The sequence below is a fragment of the Bufo bufo genome, chromosome 8 (assembly GCF_905171765.1).
Source record: "Bufo bufo chromosome 8, aBufBuf1.1, whole genome shotgun sequence".
NCBI classification, from domain to species: Eukaryota; Metazoa; Chordata; class Amphibia; order Anura; family Bufonidae; genus Bufo; species Bufo bufo.
The window spans coordinates 219840045-219864115 of NC_053396.1; the positions used below are offsets into that span (position 1 = coordinate 219840045).

General features: G+C 44.5%; 1 protein-coding gene across 1 annotated transcript in view; it reads left to right on the top strand.

The window, feature by feature from the left end:
- SASH3 (SAM and SH3 domain containing 3) overlaps positions 1–24071 on the top strand; it is a 37715-nt gene continuing 13644 nt past the window's right edge. Inside the window, exons 1-2 of the mRNA XM_040405387.1 lie at positions 1–170; positions 15836–15931. Coding sequence (XP_040261321.1) covers positions 123–170; positions 15836–15931 — 144 coding nt within the window. The 5' untranslated portion in view covers positions 1–122. The remainder of the gene's footprint in view (positions 171–15835; positions 15932–24071) is intronic.

The following is a 24071-nucleotide window of genomic DNA, read 5'->3' on the forward strand; positions in this document are numbered from 1 at the left end:
GATCACGTGATCTGGCTTCCTGTAATGTGCTGCCTCATTTCACAGCAGAGAGAAGGAGCCCAATTCTGTGCCAGTCCTGATATATCCACTTATCATATCTACTAGAAGAATCACAATCCGAGATGTTACGGCGGAAACCGTCCAACGCCTCGGACAAGGAGAAGAAGAAGGTAGGAGGGTACATGGTGTTCCTCATCACAATGTATGAATGCCGCACATGTGCATTATGTAACCCCACAATGCAGATAAAAAAAAATAATGATTCCCCCTTTTAAATAGATATAGCAAAGTTGTGTTGGCCCTATGGTACATAGCATGGTGATTTCTCAGTCTGCTGGCCATGGTTTGCATCATCACGAGGTTCAGGCTACACAACAACAAATTCATGTAGCCAGTATCCAAAGTATACAGAGCGCTAGAGCACCTCATCAGCATGTACCTCCGCACGGTGCTGGACGGCATAATATGTAGCTAATAGACTGAGCTGCTGCATCTAATCCTATCATGTGTGATACTGTCCGCTGAGCGGTGTATCTAATCCTATGCTGTGTGATACTGTCTGCTGAGCGGTGTATCTAATCCTATCATGTGTGATACTGTCTGCTGAGCGGTGTATCTAATCCTATCATGTGTGATACTGTCTGCTGAGCTGCTGTATCTAATCCTATCATGTGTGATACTGTCCGCTGAGCTGCTGTATCTAATCCCATCCTGTGTGATACTGTCTGCTGAGCTGCTGTATCTAATCCTATCCTGTGTGATACTGTCTGCTGAGCTGTGTATCTAATCCTATCATGTGTGATACTGTCTGCTGAGCTGCTGTATCTAATCCTATCCTGTGTGATACTGTCTGCTGAGCTGTGTATCTAATCCTATCATGTGTGATACTGTCTACTGAGCTGCTGTATCTAATCCTATCATGTGTGATACTGTCTGCTGAGCTGCTGTATCTAATCCTATCATGTGTGATACTGTCTGCTGAGCTGCTGTATCTAATCCTATCATGTGTGATACTGTCCGCTGAGCTGCTGTATCTAATCCTATCATGTGTGATACTGTCTGCTGAGCTGCTGTATCTAATCCTATCATGTGTGATACTGTCTGCTGAGCTGCTGTATCTAATCCTATCATGTGTGATACTGTCCGCTGAGCTGCTGTATCTAATCCCATCCTGTGTGATACTGTCTGCTGAGCTGCTGTATCTAATCCTATCATGTGTGATACTGTCTGCTGAGCTGCTGTATCTAATCCTATCATGTGTGATACTGTCTGCTGAGCTGCTGTATCTAATCCTATCATGTGTGATACTGTCCGCTGAGCTGCTGTATCTAATCCCATCCTGTGTGATACTGTCTGCTGAGCTGCTGTATCTAATCCTATCCTGTGTGATACTGTCTGCTGAGCTGTGTATCTAATCCTATCATGTGTGATACTGTCTGCTGAGCTGTGTATCTAATCCTATCATGTGTGATACTGTCTATTGCAATGCTGTATTTTATGCTTTCATGTGTGATACCGTCTTCTGAGTTGAGTATCTAATCCTATCATGTATGATGCTGTCTGCTGAGCCACTGTATCTAAGCCTATCATGTGAGATACAAGCAGAAAACTAACAACACTACATGTAATAGATAAATAGGTAAAGGATAAATGGGTTGTCCAAGTTACCGATGGCAAGTCATAATAGGGTCAATTAGGGCGGCCACCCGAGATTGTGGCCCCTGAGAAGTTCGGCCATGGACCCCCAAACTGCACATCACCACAGTGATCGGGGGTGAAGCTGCAGCACTGGTGCCCAGAGGATCTTTGGGACGGTGCAGCGTGGTGACATCACAGGACCACGCTGGGGGCGCCAGGAGGAGGACGTGCAGACCGCCAGTGTGGGGCAAAGTCCTATAATAGGCTTCCTCCAACTCTGCGCGCAAACGAGATTCCAGTGCATCCAGGAAAGTTGGGTGCAGACCCCAGTCTAGGTCCAGACTGCCTGGTATGTATATTGTGCCTGCTGGTCACTGTAGTTCAGCTGTGTCTGTGCCTTCCACCTGCACCTGCACCGTAAATATATGACAGAAGTCCAGGGTTTAAACCTGTCCTCTCAGAAGCTGTGTGGGCACGGCAGCTGTGGCATGTCTGCTGTTTTACACACCCGGACACATTGTCCATGATCGGCGATAAAGCCAATCACAGACACTTAACTCTTTAATTATGTTTAATTACGTCTCTCCCTGGGAGTGCTGCAGTCCTGGAGCCCGCGCAGAGATTGATGTAGTCGTTTGGTAGAGAGGGGGCCCAAGTTGGTATTTTCAGCACCTCCCTACAGCCATGGCCCCCAGGTATTGGCTTGGACCCCCCCCCCCCCCCCCATTGATGGAGATAAAGCATAAATGATAACGTTTTTATACATCAAGCACCTCTTTATAAGCCAGGGAAGGGACCTCATCACAATCATTGTGACATTTTCCAGTATTTTTCAGAATTTTCTGCCCACAGAGCGCTCGTAAAACCGCAATTGTCTGATTTTCAGGTCCGGACGTTGACTACCTGTCATCTAACGGGAAATTGCGACAGTCATCAAAACTGCAGAAATCCAACCTGAACATGAGCATCGCTCTGATTTACAGACTTCTCTATTAAAGAAAAACGACCATGTGGTACAGACACATAAATGCACAAAGCTTTGCTTCACTAGTCACATCCAGAGCTGCATTCACAATTCTGCTGGTTCATGCAATGGAAATTCAAATGGCAGTTACATAGGTAAGGTAGTAGGTCCCATGTTAGTAGAGTGTAGCTAAGCTGCAGGAGCAACCAGCAGAACCCTGGATGCAGATCTGGATGCGACTAGAGTATAAGTTGTGCTATAAGTCAAAATCAAGACAAAGAGGGGAATTTAACCAAGCCCTGCACTGGCTTCAAAAAGTCATAAATAGGGAGTTTTTGACTTTTTGGAGAGGAATTACCCTTTAATTAACTGTAGTTAAACATCCCCATAAAGACATAATACAAAAATGATACGGATGTATCCAAGTCTATAGGACACCATGACGGGACTAATTATCGTGAGAAGGCAGCATTCTGGTTATTTTTTTTTTTTTCTTGTGTGTTTTCTTGACTTTAACTTGTTCCATTCCTCTGTTATTCCTGCTAGAAGTTTATGAATAAAGGTCCTTCTGGCGGTTACCCGTTGGGGGTATATCTCTACACTATGACAACTATCCAATCAGTGCTGTATCCCATCCATTAGATATGCCATGAACGTCTGGTATTGGGGGTCCGAGGGCCAGAACCCCCCCTGACACCCTGTGTATTCTGGTTCCCATAAAGCTCACTCCTGGCAATCAATTATCATCGCTACTAAGCAAGTCTGTGACATGTGGAGGGAGTCTCCTGTACGGCAGGTAGAACGTCCTGCACCTATATGGACTGTAATGGTGGTCACCCAGGCAGGAGGACTGACACATTGTAACACATTGACAGCATAGGAGAGACAGCTGGCAACAATGTAACCAGGAGTGTGCACTTCAATCAGCCCCTCTTTTTCTGATTTGGCATCTGGAGGATTCCGACCCCTTAGTGTGTTTTTTAATTTTTTTTATAGTTTTTGCAGTTTTCAGCTGTTTCAGGATGAGATGTGGCATTTGCCATCATTAGTCATCTCATAGGATTCCTGTAAAGCTGCAGTCGGTGCATATAATGTGGACGATGCAGCTAATCGTGGAGGTGCAGCCAATAGTATCAGGTCAAAAGTCTCCAGGGGAAAAGGAATTTTAATTTGAGTTTTTTATGACATTAGGAGCACACTGGAAGGCAACCTGACTACTAGACAGTTATTATTGCCAACGGTGGTAGTCAGGAGATGAGGACAATTGAACGACTAGACAGCAGCCTCATGGATGTAGACGATGCTACTGCTATGGCAGCCAGCCGGGGGCCCCCGCAGCCAACTTCTCCCCCGTCTCATTTTGCCTATAGCCACCTCTAGGGAAAACAAATCACTTCTGATGGATATTCACTAAGACTGGTGGGAGGTCCATGTGCCAGGGGCTGAAATCTACGCCAGTTAGGAGTTAGGTTTATCAAATTCCAGTTTTCAGTCAAGTTATCTTAAATTTGTCTCTGCATACAACTTGCATCCGATCCGCCCATACCCCCGACCACCTTTTAAAGAGTGGCGAGTGAGGCGTAAAAGAGATGTCACCATTTATTTATTTTTTTTGCAAAATGGGCTTTGCAGCTTTTTTACGCCTGAAAACATAGAATCAATTCACCCCATTGAGCCCAGTACTATCTGCGTCATAGGAGCTCCCCCATTGACCTCGATGGCTGTGCAAAAAGGAAGACGGGGATTTGGTGAGTCAGTAACAATAAGCTCTGACTGGGGAGTACTGAGTACATCCCAGATGAGTACTGAGCAGGGCACCTCATCTGGGATGCCCATATTATAAATAGGGGTTCTACAGTCCAAGTGGGCACTGACACCCAGGCCAGGGACTGTGCTTCCTGTCCAGTGCACTAACCCAAGTGCTTCTCTAACCTGCATGTTGGCTCCTTCTCCTCCCATCAGCCCCTCCACATCAGCTTGTCACTAGTCAATAAAGTTGTCTCATCGGCAAACATTTCTTCTCCAGGTCATCTTCTAAAGGGGTTGACACCCTCACATCACAGACTTGCAGGGAAGGAGACTCCCTCTTCCTCTCCCACTCTACTTTTGGCCTGCACTTAACCTCTTTGGCTGTCAACGGATCATTACAGTTAAACTGATGGCCACTCCTAATCCCTAGCCAAGGACTACTGTTCAGGTCTCAAGCCCCAAGGTCCCATTTACTGTCTGGTCCTCTTCTTCTGTGCATAATATTCAGAGCTACCATGCCACATTCAGGAGGTACATTCATGTTATTCACCTGCTTCAGCAGGCCTTTCTCAGAGCTCACCCCCAGCATGTCTCTCCAGAGATTATGCCCCATGATGCTTTTAACAGGGCCCCGTTGGCTGCTCTTGAGGGGCGGGTGACGCACTAGCCATGTCAACTTCTTTTCATTGCAAGGGGCCAGCACGTCCTTCCACTGAGCAGGTCCTAATCAGAACATGAGTCCTATGGGTAACTTAAAGGAGCCATGCTGCCAATTGCACCTCTTTTCTCTTCGGATGGACATTCTGTTAAGGTGGATTCAGCTTCCTGCGCTTGAAGTGCAATATAAGTGGATCCCATATTTTATATTTGGGTTTCACACTGTGCGCACTTGTTTTCAAGACTTAGAAGATCAATGAGGGGGAGATTCTTGGTTCTTCTGGTAACATCTCTCTGTAAAAACTAGAGGAACCATCAAACCAACGAAGAAGGAACATCTATTAGAACTTGTTTTATGTTGCATTTGAATTTAAGCAATAAGTAAGAGGACATAACTTCCTTCCATCTGTCTAGACGGCGCCATTTACATGTCAGGTGTGGAAAGTGTATTCCCTTTATAGAAAATGCAGGAACCCAGAACATCTTGTCACTTCTCTGCCCTATACGACTTGGCTGGCGTCACTTCTCTGCAGCTTGCTCAGGTGTAAATGTGCTTCCTGCCAAGCTGTGCATGTGCAGGCGGCGTGCAGGCGCTTCAGGGAGGCAAGGGGTTAATATCTCATATCTGCAAACGGCATCTACAGAAGTGAGAATATGAGACTTCAGCATCTGTCCCTAAGGGTGAAGAAGAAGAAACCGCATGCTATACACAGGAGGAAACCAGAGGTTCAGCCTCGTTACAATGTGTCATTTCTCTCATTATCATCCGTATTATGTATTGTACATGCAGAAGGCTCTGCGGGCAGCACAGTGACTACACACTGATCAGCCATAACACTATTGTGCAGGTCCCCGCCTGAAGACATGGACTCCACAGAACCTCCTGTGGGATCTGGTACCTTAGCAGCAGATCCTGTACGTTTTTTTTTATGCAGTCTCCAACATCGGACTTGTTTTGCAGCACAGATGACAATCAGATTGAGATCATCACCTTCTTCCTTTTGTCATGTTCCTCATTCCGAGAGATTTTTTAAATGTAGTCAGGGCTGATAGATTGCACTGACACTAGGGGGAGCCACTGCTATGAAGGAGGTACTTGCTGTACAGTGGTTAGGTCGGTGGCATGTATCAAATCCATAAGATTACCAGAAGAACATTGTCCAGAACGTCACATGGCTTGTCCTCCGCCCATAGTGCTCCTGGTGCCATCTGCTGCCCAGGTAAATGATGCCCACACCTGGCCGTCCACATGATGTAACGCGATTCATCAGCCCGGGCCACCTTCTTCCCAGAGTGTACCTGGTGCCACCTCTTAGACAGCTTTTACATCTGCTTTTTTACTGTAGGATCTAGCATGGGGTCTCAAAACCACAGCAAAATGCATCTTCCATTGCTCTGTGGTCCAGTTTAAATGTTCTTGTGCCCATTTTAAGTGCTTTCAACGGTGGGCAGGGGTCAACATGGACTCTCTGACTGGCCTATGGCTACACAGCCTCATACAGGAAAGATGCAATGCTCTCTGCACTCTGACGTGTTTATGTCATTGCCAGCAGTAACATTGTCAGCAAAACTTTGCACCAATTACACCAGCAGAATAGTGAGTGCAGCTCTGGAGTATAATACAAGATGTAACTCAGGATCAGTAGAGGATAAGTAATGTATGTACACAGTGACACCACCAGCAGAATAGTGAGTGCAGCTCTGGAGTATAATACAGGATGTAACTCAGGATCAGTACAGGATAAGTAATGTATGCACACAGTGACTGCACCAGCAGAATAGTGAGTTCAGCTCTGGAGTATAATACAGGATGTAACTCAGGATCAGTACAGGATATGTAATGTATGTACACAGTGACTGCACCAGCAGAATAGTGAGTGCAGCTCTGGAGTATAATACAGGATGTAACTCAGGATCAGTACAGGATAAGTAATGTATGTACACAGTGACTGCACCAGCAGAATAGTGAGTGCAGCTCTGGAGTATAATACAGGATGTAACTCAGGATCAGTACAGGATAAGTAATGTATGTACACAGTGACTGCAGCAGCAGAATAGTGAGTGCAGCTCTGGAGTATAATACAGGATGCAACTCAGGATCAGTAGAGGATAAGTAATGTATGTACACAGTGACTGCAGCAGCAGAATAGTGAGTGCAGCTCTGGAGTATAATACAGGATGTAACTCAGGATCAGTACAGGATAAGTAATATATGTACACAGTGACTGCACCAGCAGAATAGTGAGTGCAGCTCTGGAGTATAATACAGGATGTAACTCAGGATCAGTACATAATAAGTAATGTATGTACACAGTGACTGCACCAGCAGAATAGTGAGTGCAGCTCTGGAGTATAATACAGGATGCAACTCAGGATCAGTAGAGGATAAGTAATGTATGTACACAGTGACTGCACCAGCAGAATAGTGAGTGCAGCTCTGGAGTATAATACAGGATGTAACTCAGGATCAGTACAGGATAAGTAATGTATGTACACAGCGACTGCACCAGCAGAATAGTGAGTGCAGCTTTGGAGTATAATACAGGATGCAACTCAGGATCAGTACAGGATAAGTAATGTATGTACACAGTGACTGTACAAGCAGAATAGTGAGTGCAGCTCTGGAGTATAATACAGGATGTAACTCAGGATCAGTACAGGATAAGTAATATATGTACACAGTGACTGCACCAGCAGAATAGTGAGTGCAGCTCTGGAGTATAATACAGGATGTAACTCAGGATCAGTACATAATAAGTAATGTATGTACACAGTGACTGCACCAGCAGAATAGTGAGTGCAGCTCTGGAGTATAATACAGGATGCAACTCAGGATCAGTAGAGGATAAGTAATGTATGTACACAGTGACTGCACCAGCAGAATAGTGAGTGCAGCTCTGGAGTATAATACAGGATGTAACTCAGGATCAGTACAGGATAAGTAATGTATGTACACAGCGACTGCACCAGCAGAATAGTGAGTGCAGCTTTGGAGTATAATACAGGATGTAACTCAGGATCAGTACAGGATAAGTAATGTATGTACACAGTGACTGTACAAGCAGAATAGTGAGTGCAGCTCTGGAGTATAATACAGGATGTAACTCAGGATCAGTACAGGATAAGTAATGTATGTACACAGTGACTGCAGCAGCAGAATAGTGAGTGCAGCTCTGGAGTATAATACAGGATGTAACTCAGGATCAGTACAGGATAAGTAATATATGTACACAGTGACTGCACCAGCAGAATAGTGAGTGCAGCTCTGGAGTATAATAAAGGGTGTAACTCAGGATCAGTACAGGATAAGTAATGTATGTACACAGTGACTGCACCAGCAGAATAGTGAGTGCAGCTCTGGAGTATAATACAGGATGTAACTCAGGATCAGTACAGGATAAGTAATATATGTACACAGTGACTGCACCAGCAGAATAGTGAGTGCAGCTCTGGAGTATAATACAGGATGTAACTCAGGATCAGTACAGGGTAAGTAATGTATGTACACAGTGACTGCACCAGCAGAATAGTGAGTGCAGCTCTGGAGTATAATACAGGATGTAACGCAGGATCGGTACAGGATAAGTAATGTATGTACACAGTGACTGCACCAGCAGAATAGTGAGTGCAGCTCTGGAGTATAATACAGGATGCAACTCAGGATCAGTAGAGGATAAGTAATGTATGTACACAGTGACTGCACCAGCAGAATAGTGAGTACAGCTCTGGAGTATAATAAAGGATGTAACTCAGGATCAGTACAGGATAAGTAATGTATGTACACAGTGACTGCACCAGCAGAATAGTGAGTGCAGCTCCGGAGTATAATACAGGATGTAACTCAGGATCAGTACAGGATAAGTAATGTATGTACACAGTGACTGCACCAGCAGAATAGTGAGTACAGCTCTGGAGTATAATACAGGATGTAACTCAGGATCAGTACAGGATAAGTAATGTATGTACACAGTTACTGCACCAGCAGAATAGTGAGTGCAGCTCTGGAGTATAATACAGGATGTAACTCAGGATCAGTACAGGGTAAGTAATGTATGTACACAGTGACTGCACCAGCAGAATAGTGAGTGCAGCTCTGGAGTATAATACAGGATGTAACTCAGGATCAGTACAGGGTAAGTAATGTATGTACACTGTGACTGCACCAGCAGAATAGTGAGTGCAGCTCTGGAGTATAATACAGGATGTAACTCAGGATCAGTACATGATAAGTAATGTATGTACACAGTGACTGCACCAGCAGAATAGTGAGTGCAGCTCTGGAGTATAATTCAGGATGTAACTGAGGATCAGTACAGGATAAGTAATGCATGTACACAGTGACTGCACCAGCAGAATAGTGAGTGCAGCTCTGGAGTATAATACAGGATGTAACTCAGGATCAGTACAGGATAAGTAATGTATGTACACAGTGACTGCACCAGCAGAATAGTGAGTGCAGCTCTGGAGTATAATACAGGATGCAACTCAGGATCAGTAGAGGATAAGTAATGTATGTACACAGTGACTGCACCAGCAGAATAGTGAGTACAGCTCTGGAGTATAATAAAGGATGTAACTCAGGATCAGTACAGGATAAGTAATGTATGTACACAGTGACTGCACCAGCTGAATAGTGAGTGCAGCTCTGGAGTATAATACAGGATGTAACGCAGGATCGGTACAGGATAAGTAATGTATGTACACAGTGACTGCACCAGCAGAATAGTGAGTGCAGCTCTGGAGTATAATACAGGATGCAACTCAGGATCAGTAGAGGATAAGTAATGTATGTACACAGTGACTGCACCAGCAGAATAGTGAGTACAGCTCTGGAGTATAATAAAGGATGTAACTCAGGATCAGTACAGGATAAGTAATGTATGTACACAGTGACTGCACCAGCAGAATAGTGAGTGCAGCTCCGGAGTATAATACAGGATGTAACTCAGGATCAGTACAGGATAAGTAATGTATGTACACAGTGACTGCACCAGCAGAATAGTGAGTGCAGCTCTGGAGTATAATACAGGATGTAACTCAGGATCAGTACAGGATAAGTAATGTATGTACACAGTTACTGCACCAGCAGAATAGTGAGTGCAGCTCTGGAGTATAATACAGGATGTAACTCAGGATCAGTACAGGGTAAGTAATGTATGTACACAGTGACTGCACCAGCAGAATAGTGAGTGCAGCTCTGGAGTATAATACAGGATGTAACTCAGGATCAGTACAGGGTAAGTAATGTATGTACACTGTGACTGCACCAGCAGAATAGTGAGTGCAGCTCTGGAGTATAATACAGGATGTAACTCAGGATCAGTACAGGATAAGTAATGTATGTACACAGTGACTGCACCAGCAGAATAGTGAGTACAGCTCTAGAGTATAATACAGGATGTAACTCAGGATCAGTACAGGATAAGTAATGTATGTACACAGTTACTGCACCAGCAGAATAGTGAGTGCAGCTCTGGAGTATAATACAGGATATAACTCAGGATCAGTACAGGGTAAGTAATGTATGTACACTGTGACTGCACCAGCAGAATAGTGAGTGCAGCTCTGAAGTATAATACAGGATATAACTCAGGATCAGTACAGGATAACTCATGTAATGTATGTACGCAGTGGGGGAGATATAACAAGACAAGCGGATCCATCCTCCAGTCTTGATCTCCCTGCATTGGGGTGAGATGCGCATGAATTGGTAAGAAGGAGTAGCCTCTTAACAAATCAGGCGCATCTCTGCCTAGCTGTGTGCCAGAAACTGAAGTCTACGTCAGCTACAGGCTGGTGTAGACTCCAGCTATAACTGCCGCCATTTTCTAGCGAAAGATATAGTAAATGCAGCGGTGGTACGAAGCCACGCCTCCTTTTTCTCAGCACTTTTCTGAAGATCCAGTGCGCCATAATGTGCGACTTTTTTACGCTACAATTGTGGCATAAAGTGATTGAGAAAAGTCCCGCAGTAACTCCACCAGCAGAATAATGAGTGCAGCTCTGGAGAATTATACAGGATGTTACTTGGGTCAGCAAAATATAGGTAATTTCATGCATTTAAAAAAATAGTATTTTTTAATGTAGATAATATCCAAATATTCATAAAATTATTTTAAAAATGGGTTTTTATCAAATTAGCAACCTTTTAGAAAATTTCAACAAAGATATCTGTGTTTTTCTCTGTTAAATTTTTTTCTTTTTGCATTTTTTGGTTCTTTCTTATTGAACCCATTTAATTATTATGTATAATACAGGTTTTACTAAGAAGGAAATAACACTTCACTGAATATATCTTCATGTTATAACACACTGGCATAAGTAAAAAAGAAAAGCAAATCTCTGGCTGCTGCTTCACATAAACCATCAGCTTTTCATAAAGTAAAAACTGTAAAATTCTTTAACTATAACTTTCTATGGGAAGAAAATAATGTTCACATACATTAGCTTTCTGTCAAATTTATTACAACATTTCTAATCTGATGATCGAGGAAACATGAAGACATTTTATACAGAAGATTATTCAATCGAGAAACTTAGAAATATAGCCAACAAAAAGAAACTAAATGAGATTTTTTTTTTAATCTAAGCTGTGTGAAAAATGAATTCTCCTTTGGTTTCATGTGGGAGGAAAGGTTTCGCTAAAACAAATATATTATAGATTCCATCCTTGTTTCTCCACCACAGAAATGCAGATACAGTGGAAAGAAAAAAAGAAACAATTTTAATTCTGAGTGATATTTATCATTATAATTCTGTGAATAGCATAGACATAAAAAAAAAAATTCTGGTTTCAGTTTAATCCCTTGATGAAACACCTGTGTACAGTAACTTAACAGCTAGAATGTGGCCTCCCATGTAGAAGAATATAACTACTATAATACTGCTCTATGTACAAGAATATAACTACTATAATACTGCTACTATGTACAAGAATATAACTACTATAATACTGCTCCTCTGTACAAGAATATAACTACTATAATACTGCTCCTATGTAGAAGAATATAACTACTATAATACTGCCTCCTATGTATAAGAATATAACTACTATAATACTGCTCCTATGTACAAGAATATAACTACTATAATACTGCCTTCTATGTACAAGAATATAACTACTATAATACTGCCTCCTATGTACAAGAATATAACTACTATAATACTGCCCCTATGTACAGGAATATAACTACTATAATACTGCTCCTATGTACAAGAATATAACTACTATAATACTGCTCCTATGTACAAAAATATAACTACTATAATACTGCTCCTATGTGCAGGAATATAACTACTATAATACTGCCTCCTATGTACAAGAATATAACTACTATAATACTGCTCCTAAGTACAAGAATATAACTACTATAATACTGCTCCTATGTGCAAGAATATAATTACTATAATACTGCTCCTATGTGCAAGAATATAACTACTATAATACTGCTCCTATGTACAAGGATATAACTACTATAATACTGCTCCTATGTACAAGAATATAACTACTATAATACTGCTCCTATGTACAAGAATATAACTACTATATTACTGCTCCTATGTACAAGAATATAACTACTATAATACTGCTCCTATGCAGGGCCGCTGATAGAAATCATGGGGCCCCGTACAGCATACATGACGGGGCCCCCTTCAGCTCCACCCCCTGATCCCTCCTTCAGCCACACCCCTGGCCCCGCCCTTGGCCCCTCCCCAGACGCCGCCTTGAAACAACATGCAGATTTGTCTACAAGTGATATTTATGGCGCTGGGGGGTCGTCTGTGAATGGCGCTGTTATGGAGGGGATCTGTGAATGGCACTGTTATGGAGGGGATCTGTGAATGGCACTTTTATGGAGGGGATCTGTGGATGGCACTGTTATGGAGGGGATCTGTGGATGGCACTGTTATGGAGGGGATCTGTGGATGGCACTGTTATGGAGGGGATCTGTGGATGGCACTGTTATGGAGGGGATCTGTGGATGGCACTGTTATGGAGGGGATCTGTGGATGGCACTGTTATGGAGAGGATCTGTGGATGGCACTGTTATGGAGGGGATCTGTGGATGGCACTGTTATGGGGGGATCTGTGGATGGCACTGTTATGGGGGGATCTGTGGATGGCACTGTTATAGAGGGGGATCTGTGGATGACACATACCATATATAGCATCTTATGCTATGTGTCATCCACAGATCCCCTCCATAACAGTGCCATTCACAGATACCCTCCATAACAGTGCCATCCACAGATCCCCCCCATAACAGTGTCATCCACAGATCCCCCTCCATAATGGTGCCATCCACAGATCCCCCCCATAAGTGTCATCCACAGACCCCCCGGCCCCCCCCATAAGTGTCATCCACATGACAGACCCCCCCCCCCCCATAACAGTGCCATCCACGGATCCCCCGCCCTCCCTATAACAGTGCCGTCATGACGTCATCCATATAGATCCCCCCCCGCCACTCACAGTAGTATACATTAATAAATCGGTGCAGCCGTGCAGGCTGCAGACAGTAACTTTAATTTTAGCACAGGCACAGCGCTCATCTCTTTACTAAAATACTACCTTACATTCAGCTCCTGCCTCCTCCCTCCACCCTCCAGCCTCCAGTAACAAGTGCGGGCGGCAGCGCTCACTCACTGACGTCACGCGCCTGCGCCGCCTAGTGGGAGGAGCAGGCGTGTGACGTCAGTGAGTGAGCGCCGCCCCCACACTGCCTGCTGTTACTGGAGCCAGCCCACTGACAGCAAAAAAATTAAAATGGCTCGGGAGTCGGCAGCCCGGGCCCCCCTGCCAGCCGGGCCCGGTACAACTGGGCCAGCTGTACTGGCCTATCAGCGGCCCTGCTCCTATGTACAAGAATATAACTACTATAATACTGCTCCTATGTACAGTAATATAACTACTATAATACTGCTCCTATCTACAAGAATATAACTACTATAATACTGCTCCTATGTACTAGAATATAACTACTATAATACTGCTCCTATGTACAAGAATATAACTACTATAATACTGCCTCCTATGTACAAGAATATAATTACTATAATACTGCTCCTATATACAAGAATATAACTACTATAATACTGCTCCTATGTACAAGAATATAACTACTATAATTCTGCTCCTATGTACAGGAATATAACTACTATAATACTGCTCCTATGTACAGTAATATAACTACTATAATACTGCTCCTATCTACAAGAATATAACTACTATAATACTGCTCCTATGTACTAGAATATAACTACTATAATACTGCTCCTATGTACAAGAATATAACTACTATAATACTGCTCCTATGTACAAGAATATAACTACTATAATACTGCCTCCTATGTACAAGAATATAACTACTATAATACTGCTCCTATGTACAAGAATATAACTACTATAATTCTGCTCCTATGTCAAGAATATAACTACTATAATACTGCTCCTATGTACAAGAATATAACTACTATAATACTGCTCCTATGTACAAGAATATAACTACTATAATACTGCTCCTATGTACAAGAATATAACTACTATAATACTGCTCCTATGTACAAGAATATAACTACTATAATACTGCTCCTATGTACAAGAATATAACTACTATAATACTGCCTCCTATGTACAAGAATATAACTACTATAAAACTGCTCCTATGTACAATAATATAACTACTATAAAACTGCTCCTATGTACAATAATATAACTACTATAATACTGCCTCCTTTCTGGTTTTTGGGCAGTCTTCTCTTTTGCTTCAAGGGGAAGTACTGATGAGTGCGGTCCTGGGATCATGGAATAATCATGGTGGGGGATGGCAGCTCCTTTGTTTTTATTGCCATTCTGACCTCTTTTCAGAAATAAGTAAATACGTTTTATATGGAGGAATATTTTCTACGTCACATTTTTCCATTGTTGGTAATTAAGTAACTTAAGTCGACTTTGAAAAATGATAATATGATTTCAGGAATTCTCGGGACATCCCATACATAAGGCTCCATGTTAGATGTTCGCTGCCTTCTCCTAGACTCTTGTTGTTTAGTGTTTTTGTCCATGAGGAACTAGTTGGTTTGCGGCATTCGTTTTTATTACACCAAAACAAGATCATTTTAGAGTCCCTGCACATTTCTCTGGTATTTCAAAAATGTCACATTCTAAGGAGGAACTTAGAAGGAGTTTGTGACCAGGCTAGACTGCTAACAGCTCTAGATAGGATCTGGGGAGAGCAGTCCAAATATTTTGTTTGTGGTAGTTTTATTTTCATGAGTAGTGTGAATGTGAAGTTTCATTCTGCTAGGTTCTGCAAGCCCCTTCCGTCTGCCAGCGGTGGGTTATACTAAAACACGGTCTTTGAGTTTTTAATGTGAAGTCCCTCTTCAGGAGCCTCTCACTGCCTATGGATTTTTAGGGTCACTCCACAGTCTGTCTTTGCTCTAACAGAAACCACTTCTCAATGTACCAACTGCTTGGAGACCCTTACATACATCAGCCAATCAGAAGAGGCTGAGCTGCAGGGAGGCGGGAGGGAGCAGCAGCAGGAACCAATGATGAGGCAGGAGGTGTGTCTCAGACTACCTAAGACTCACTGTAGGCCCTGTAGCTGAAGTGTAGTCACAGCTTTGACATAATGGAGATGAGTTAAGAAACAGGCAAGGCGAGTGGGGGGGGGGGGGGGGGGATTTTGTGGATCCTGAGCGTTCTTATGTAATATTTTGTAACACTGTTTTTTTCTGGATCATCACAAGTTATGCTGTGATGCTTTGATGCTACTTTAAAGTTTTTTCTCGGCCTCTCATTCAGCGTTCCTTCTTTTCCAGCTCTCGTTACAACGTTCCAGCAGTTTTAAGGACTTTGGGAAATCAAAGATCAGCTCTCCAGGAGTATGCGACAAGGAGTTCAGCCTGGAGACGGAGGTGAGTCCTCAGCTGCTGGCCACTTACCTATTCTTTATAGTGCATCCCTGTGTCCCCAACCAGGAAACAAGACAACATGAAGCCAAGTCTAAAGCCTTTCTTTTAGGCCTCTTTCCCACGGGCGTGTGCGCCTCGTGGTCATGCTGCGGGCCGCAATGCACAAGCACAGTCCGTGGGGCAGCCGCAGCGGATCGCGGACCTATTCACTTGAATGGGTCCGCGATCCGGCCGTTCCGCAAAAAGATAGGACATGTTCTATCTTTTTGTGGAACGGAAGTACGGGGGACAAAACCCCACGGAAGCACTCTGTAGTGCTTCCGTAGGATTCCGTTCCGTGCTTTCGTTCCGCACCATTCCGCATCTCCAGATTTGCAGACCCATTGAAGTGAATGGGTCCGCATCCGTGATGCGGAATGCCCACGGAACGGCACCCGTGTATTGCGGATCCCCAAATGCGCTCCGCAATAAGGCAATGGGGCACAACACGCCCGTGGGAAAGAGGCCTTAAAGGGATTTTTATTGGATTTCAAATTTTAAGGAGAGATACACATAGGAATATTATCAATCATATTTCAAATATGTAATCTGATATGATGTGTTGTAACAAAGCAAACAAATAAAGAGATGTTGCATGTATGGGTATTAGCATTCATATCGTAAACATTTGGACAATCATTAATGTTATCACTATTGTTGTATGTAAGAGAATCATGTGACTATGCTATAGATACGAGATTAGGTTCATTATCTAGACTCAGAGATGTAACATGTATAACAACTCATAACAAGAAGAGTCAACAAAAGAGAATGTGACGAGAGTTTCCATTTGTTAGTCAACTCTTGTCTCTTGACCAATCCTTGACACAGAACGCAATTCACTGTCTGGGGAAATGTATCAGCCATGCATTCCACAACAAGAGTACTTTGTCATTCCTGCCTGAGCACCTTGCATAAATCTGTTCATTGATGTAATTTTTGGATACAATGTTTATGATATCTTTAATATCCGGTATGGCTGCCGTCTTCCAGAGTTTCGCAATCAATATCCTGTATGCAATGAGGATAAGGGTTGTCGGGAATAGGACCAGAAGGTTCAGTTTATCTATTCCCATATTTAGTAATGCTGATTCATGAGGAACAGCTATTGGTTTTCCTACTATCATGATGACCAATGTGTTTAAGTCATTTCTTAGCTTTCTCAACTCAGGGCAGTTCCAGAAAATATGCGTTAAAGCCCCCCTCTGACCGCACCCTCTCCAGCACTCGTCCGAACAAGATTCATGGGAGCAATGCTCCCATGAATCTTGTCATCTGGCATAATTGTTCCCTGTGATTGGTGCATATAGTGGCCTTCTTAAATGCGAACAGAGGATTGTGCCAATTGTCCAGGGTTAATATCTTGTTCAGATCAGTTTCCCATTTCTTGTGGTGAGGGAGCAAATCTGGGCACAATTGGTGAGTTCATAGAGTCATTTAAAACTTTTTTGCACTATTTTACTCAAAGATGTGATGCCTTTATTTATTCTCTTCCCATGACCTGCCCCCTAGATCTGCCTCTGTGCCCCCACCCTGTATAGATTTCACTGTTCCTCTTCTGCTACGGGTATCTTGTCTCTGCCCACTGTCCTGTTTCCCCTGACTTGTCTCTGCCCTCCCTGGTTTTACCTCCATCACTTCTGTCCATCTGTCTATATTCTTTTGCCCATCTTGTTTCCCTGTCCAGTTCCTTTGCCCTTCTTGTGATTCCACTACCCTGCTGACCCTTCCTCTTCTCCCTCCTTTTCCTCTCCATTCCCTTTTGACTTCTATAAGACTACCTTGTACGATAGATAGATAGATAGATAGATAGATAGATAGATAGATAGATAGTGTGGGGTTTCGATTTGGTAGATAGGTTAAGCGGACACAGTAGAGAGGCAAAATACAAGTTCTTAACTCAAAGTTCAGTGTTTATTCACACTTGAGTTAATTGCACAAAAAAACACGTCCCTTTGCAGTCTTTGGTGTTAATTCACAAACATAATGTAAAGTTCATATTGCACAAGTCACCTTGTTGGCCGTTCTGCCTTCAGTAGTCCACAGCAGGATTAGGGGACCTTTTCCCCCTGCACATGGGGCTCAGCCCTCCAGTCCGGCACAAAACCTCAGATCCCAACACAGAGACTCGGCTGCTGAGCCCAGCTGCCTATTTAAGGACAGCCAGGTACTGCCAAAACCCATACCAGCACTTAAACTTCGGTCCAGTATTTGACCTCACCTGGCTGGAAACCAGCCGCACATGTTGGGAGGAAAATTTCTGCCTTACCAGACACAACGCCTCACTGTGTCACATACCCCCCCTCCTTTGTTCAACCCTGAGGGTACTCGGGACAGGGCATCCACTTTAAGTTTTGTCCTTGGCCTGGCTCATCCACTTGAGAGGGGAGTGGTCAGTCACCCGGCGGAACTTTCTCCCTAACAAATAATAGCAGAGAGACTTGGGTTCCCACTTGATGGCCAGGCACTCTCTCTCCACTATACTATACCTGGTCTCGGCTGGGGTGAGCTTACGGCTGAGGAAGATAACGGGATGCTCCTCCCCGTTGACTTCCTGAGACAGTACAGCACCGAGGCCTACTTAAGAGGCATCGGTCTGTACTATAAACTCCCTTTTGAAGTCCGGCGTCACCAAAACCGGGGACCCACACAGGGCCGACTTCAAAGCAGAGAAAGCCTTTTCCGCCCAATCCTCCCAGCAAACCATCACTGACTTGTGTCCCTTCAAGTGGGGAACAAACCTCATGTAATAGCCCACCATTCCCAGGAATGACTTTATTTGCCTAGTGGTGACAGGTCGGCCCAATTTCTTATCTCCTCTATTTTGTTCACTTGGGGTTTGATGACTCCGCGCCCAAAGAAATACCCCAGGTACTTAGTCTCTTCTAACCCTATCGCACATTTTTTGGGTTAGCGGTTAGTCCAGCCTTCCGAAGGGAGTCCACTACAGCCTGCACTTTGGGTAGGTGACTTTCCCAGTCGGTACTGTGGATGACAATATCGTCCAGGTAAGCTGAAGCGCACCGACGATGTGGACGAAGCACAATGTCCATTAGTCGCTGAAAAGTGGCGGGGGTGACACCTTATATTGATACAGCCCCTCAGATGTGACGAAGGCAGTTTTCTCTTTGGCAGCCTCCGTTAAGGACACCTGCCAGTACCCTTTCGTGAGGTCCAAAACAGAAAAGTACCGTGCTTGTCGACTAGCTCATCACCCCGGGGCATGGGATACACGTCGAACTTAGAAATATTGTTAAGTTTCCGAAAGTCGTTACAAAACCGCAATGTCCCGTCTAGCTTGGGTATCAATACTGTAGGACTGGCTCACTCACTTTTTGACTCCTCAATGACGTCTAGCTGCAACATTAGCTGCACCTCCTCCGATATGGCTTGTCGCCGAACCCGGTATGGTTTTAATCAGACTTTTGCCTAAGGCTCAGTGACAATGTCATGCTGGATTATGGAAGTGCGTCCAGGGAGGTCCGAGAACACATTCGCGTTCCGACTAACGAACTCCCTGGCCTCTTGAGTCTGTATAGAGGCGAGGCTGTCAGCAATGTTTACTGTGGCACCCGCCTCTTTTGGTTCAGACAAAGGGGTCGGTACCTCTTCTCCTAGAAAACCCGGCCTTCTGTACAGGTTTCCCTATCTTTCCACGGTTTGAGTAAATTCATATGGCTTTCGCCGCCCTGGCTGGTGTACCTTGTAGTTTACATCTCCAATTTTCTCGAGTACCTCGTGGGCCCCCGCCACCTAGCCAGGAACTTACTGTTCACAGTCGGCAACAGAATCGAAACACGGGTTAAAGATACGGACCCGAGCCTGCCGATTATAGACCCGACTCTGGGCTCGCTGAGCGGCCTCCATATGCTCCCTAACAAGAGGCAACACTGTCTCTATCCGATCTAGCATCTGGGTAACTTACTCAATGACACTTTTATGTGGAGTGGGTTGTTGTTCCCACACCTCTTTGGCCACATCCAAGAGACCCCGAGGGTGTCTGCCATATAGCAGTTCGAAGGGCAAGAACCCAGTAGAGGCCTAGGGTACCTCTCGCACTGCGAACATGAGATAGGGCAGAAGGAGGTCCCAGTCCTTCCCATCTTTAGACACTACCCTTTTCAACATATTTTTTAATGTTTGGTTAAACCATTCTACCAGACCGCCCGTTTGCGGATGGTAAACGGACGTCCGTAGTTGTTTTATGTGCAGCAACTTACAGAGTTCCCTCATCACCTTGGACATAAAAGTGGTCCCTTGGTCGGTCAGAACCTCTTTAGGTAGTCCTACTCAAGAAAACATCTCAGTTTGGCCGAGGTATGTCGCAGTGGCACCGCCTCCGGGTACCGAGTGGCGTAGTCTAGATTGACTAAGATTTGTTGATGCCCTCTGGCGGACTTCGGTACTGGGCCTATGAGATCCATAGCTATTCGGTCAAACAGTACTTCGATAATCGGGAGAGGTACTAGGGGACTACGGAAATGTGGCTGAGAGCTAGTTATCTGGTAGGTCGGGCAAGACTTACAAAACTCTTCCACTTCTTTGAATATGCTGGGACAGTAAAACCGCTGTAGAATATGATCCTGAGTTTTCTGCGGCCCCAGGTGACCCCCGATAATGTGTTGGTGGGCTAGATCTAACACGAGTTTGCGATAAGCCTTGGGGACCACCAACTGTTCAATAGGCTCACCCAGTAGGCTTTACCCGATACAACATATCCTGATAAACCACAAAATGGGGAAACACTGACTCTGCCCCAGGTTGTTGTGGTTCACCATCTACTATTAAGACATTTTCCCAGGCTCAGGATAGGGTTGGGTCCCGACATTGGGTGGTACCAAAATTATCCCCAGAGACATTGAGGTCTGTCAATTCAGGACCCGGCGGAAAGTCCTCCACATCTACCACTGTCACACTTAGTGGGGCTGTCTCCCCCTCTTCCACCGAAGTGGCGGTCACCCCTACTTCTGGCCCTTCGGTCTCGGGTTCCCAGGGTTCTGGTCTCCCCCCTGAGCAGGGCCACTCTGCTAGGGTTACCCCTGTCTCATGGGTATCGGTATTTCTTTTAGAAGGCCACAGTACCCGGAAGTCTCTCCCTATTATTAGTTTATAGTGTAGATTGGTGGTGACAGTCACCTCGTGGGTCCACCTGCTGGCAACCGTGGATAGAGACACCATTGCGATGGGGTAGTCTTTTAAGTCTCCATGAATACACATTACTCTGACTTTCCGGCCAGTATACTCAGCGTTCCGTACCAGTGTAGCCCTTACCAGGGACACCAGACTCCCTGAGTCCAGCAACTCCACCGCCAGAGTGTTTCCTACTTCCACCTGGCACAAGTGGTTGTTGTCTATAGTCTCTGGGGTACCGGAGGCAGACAGCTTCCTGGCATATAATGAGTGGCGGTAACCATACTTAGTGCCCATTGGCTCACCTCGACGGAGACAGTCAGTCAGCCCTTACGGAGCCGGGTCTTTAGGGGGTACATCCCGGGAAGGTTTTGTTTGCACAAGTCGCCGGGCCTGGGGTGGAGATTTCCGGGGTTTGACTGCCCCCCTCCCAAAAGCGATCTGGGATGCTCCTGCCGCCTGTAAAGCCATCACATGTTGTAACAGCAGCTGGTTTGTTTCTTGCTGCTGCTCATCAGCCTCCCGCTGCTGCAGGTTAGCCTCCACGAGGCCACTTTCACGACAGCTTCCATTTTGTCGAGGGACACAGGTTGTAATCTTGTTGGTTTGATGTAAGACATATAACCACACCTGCCCGCATCCTCCACCAATTGTGGGGTTTCACTCTGGTAGATAGGGTAAGCGGACGCAGTACAGAGGAAAAATAAAAGTTCTTAACCCAAACTTCAGCGTTTATTCACACTTGCGGCAGTTGCACAAAACAACATGTCACTTTGCAGTATTTGGTGTTAATTCACACACAATGGAAAGTTCATATTGCACAAGTCACCTTGTTGGCAGTTCTGCCTCCAGTAGTCGACAGCAGGCTTTAGGGGGCCTTTTCCCCCTGCACATAGGTCTCAGCCCTCCAGTCCGGCACAAAACCTCAGATTCCAACACAGAGACTCAGCTGCTGAGCCCAGCTGCCTGTTTAAGGACAACCAGGTTCTGCCAAAACCCGGACTGGCACTTAAACTCCGGTCTGGTATTTGACCTCACCTGATAGATAGATAGATAGATAGATAGATAGATAGATAGATAGATAGATAGATAGATAGATAGATAGATACAGCTAATCCCCTTGTATAAAATCAGATGAGTAAATATTCCGCAGTCCGTATCTCTTGATTCATCAGTAATAGCTTTACTTCCTCTTTTCTATATAAATATCATATATGAAGACGATGCTGCAGACCCATTTATAGACCTTCTGACTCACAATCAGAACTCCACCGCTCACCTACTTCCTGGATGTCACACTTGTAATTGATTTTTGTTTTATGTAGGCTACATGCACACAACAGTGGAAAAAAAACAGACACACAGACAGTTTTTAATGCCCATTTTTCAAACATTTGTTCTTCCGTTTTCTGTCCATCTGTCCGTTTTCAATGCTGTTTTGCATCTGCTTTTCATTGTTGTTAAACATGGATGAATTTCATTGGCTTTTTTCCCCCAACCCCTGCAGTGCCCTCAGTATACATAATGGCCCCCAGCAGTAATAATGTCTCCTATAGTGGCCCCCAATGACATAATGACACCCATAGTGGTGCTCAGCTTAAATGTTTGTTTTTAGCAAAAAAATAAATAAAATAATCACCTCATCCACTTGCACGCGCAGAGGCAGTCACTCCACTCTTGATTTTGAAGGACCTGCCATAAGCGTGATGATGTCACCGCGTGCTCCCAGCATGATCATGTGGTGACATCATCACGCTCAGCACAGGTCCTTCAGCAGGTCCTGCACAATCAAGACTGGAGCAACTGCCTCTGCGCGTACAAGTGGATGGAGTGAGCGATTTTTTTTTTTTAACCCCTAAAAGGCCATATAAAACTAGCACAATCAATGTTCTCATTGATTTTCATGAAAACAGGCAAAAATAGGACATCATTTTTTTTTTTTTGCCCCCTGTTAACTGGCTGTTAAAAAAACGGCCATGTGAATAGCCCCATAGACTGCAATGGTTCTGAAAACGGCCGTGTGATGGCCGCCAAGAAAACAGTGTTGTGTGCATGCATGTAGTCTTATAGAAAAGTTTTAGAAATTGATACAAATATTTGTATAATAAACAATGTTACAATAATGAATAGTAATGTGATACAAATACAAATAATGTGATACAATGTTTTTCCAATCCTTAAAGGGGATGTCCGAGTGTTTAGCACTAATTTCCTCAGGATGAAGCATCAATATCTCATTGGTGGGAGTCCGACTGTCGGATCCTTATCGTTTGAAGAGACTGTGGTGCTCTGTGAATGCCAGGGTCTCTTCCTAGGGTGCTGCACTAGCACTGCTTCATGTGAACTCTCTCCTGCACTTCACTGCTTCATGTGAGCTCTCTGCTGCACTAGCACTGCTTCATGTGAGCTCTCTCCTGCACTTCACTGCTTCATGTGAGCTCTCTGCTGCACTAGCACTGCTACATGTGAGCTCTCTGCTGCACTAGCACTGCTACATGTGAACTCTCTACTGCATTACCACTGCTACATGTGAGCTCTCTGCTGCACTAGCACTGCTTCATGTGAACTCTCTATTGCACTACCACTGCTACATGTGAGCTCTCTGCTGCACTAGCACTGCTACATGTGAGCTCTCTGCTGCACTAGCACTGCTTCATGTGAGCTCTCTCCTGCACTTCACTGCTTCATGTGAGCTCTCTGCTGCACTTCACTGCTACATGTGAGCTCTCTGCTGCACTTCACTATTACATGTGAGCTCTCTACTGCATTACCACTGCTACATGTGAGCTCTCTGCTGCACTAGCACTGCTACATGTGAGCTCTCTGCTGCACTAGCACTACTACATGTGAGCTCTCTGCTGCACTAGCACTGCTACATGTGAACTCTCTACTGCATTACCACTGCTACATGTGAGCTCTCTGCTGCACTAGCACTGCTTCATGTGAGCTCTCTCCTGCACTTCACTGCTTCATG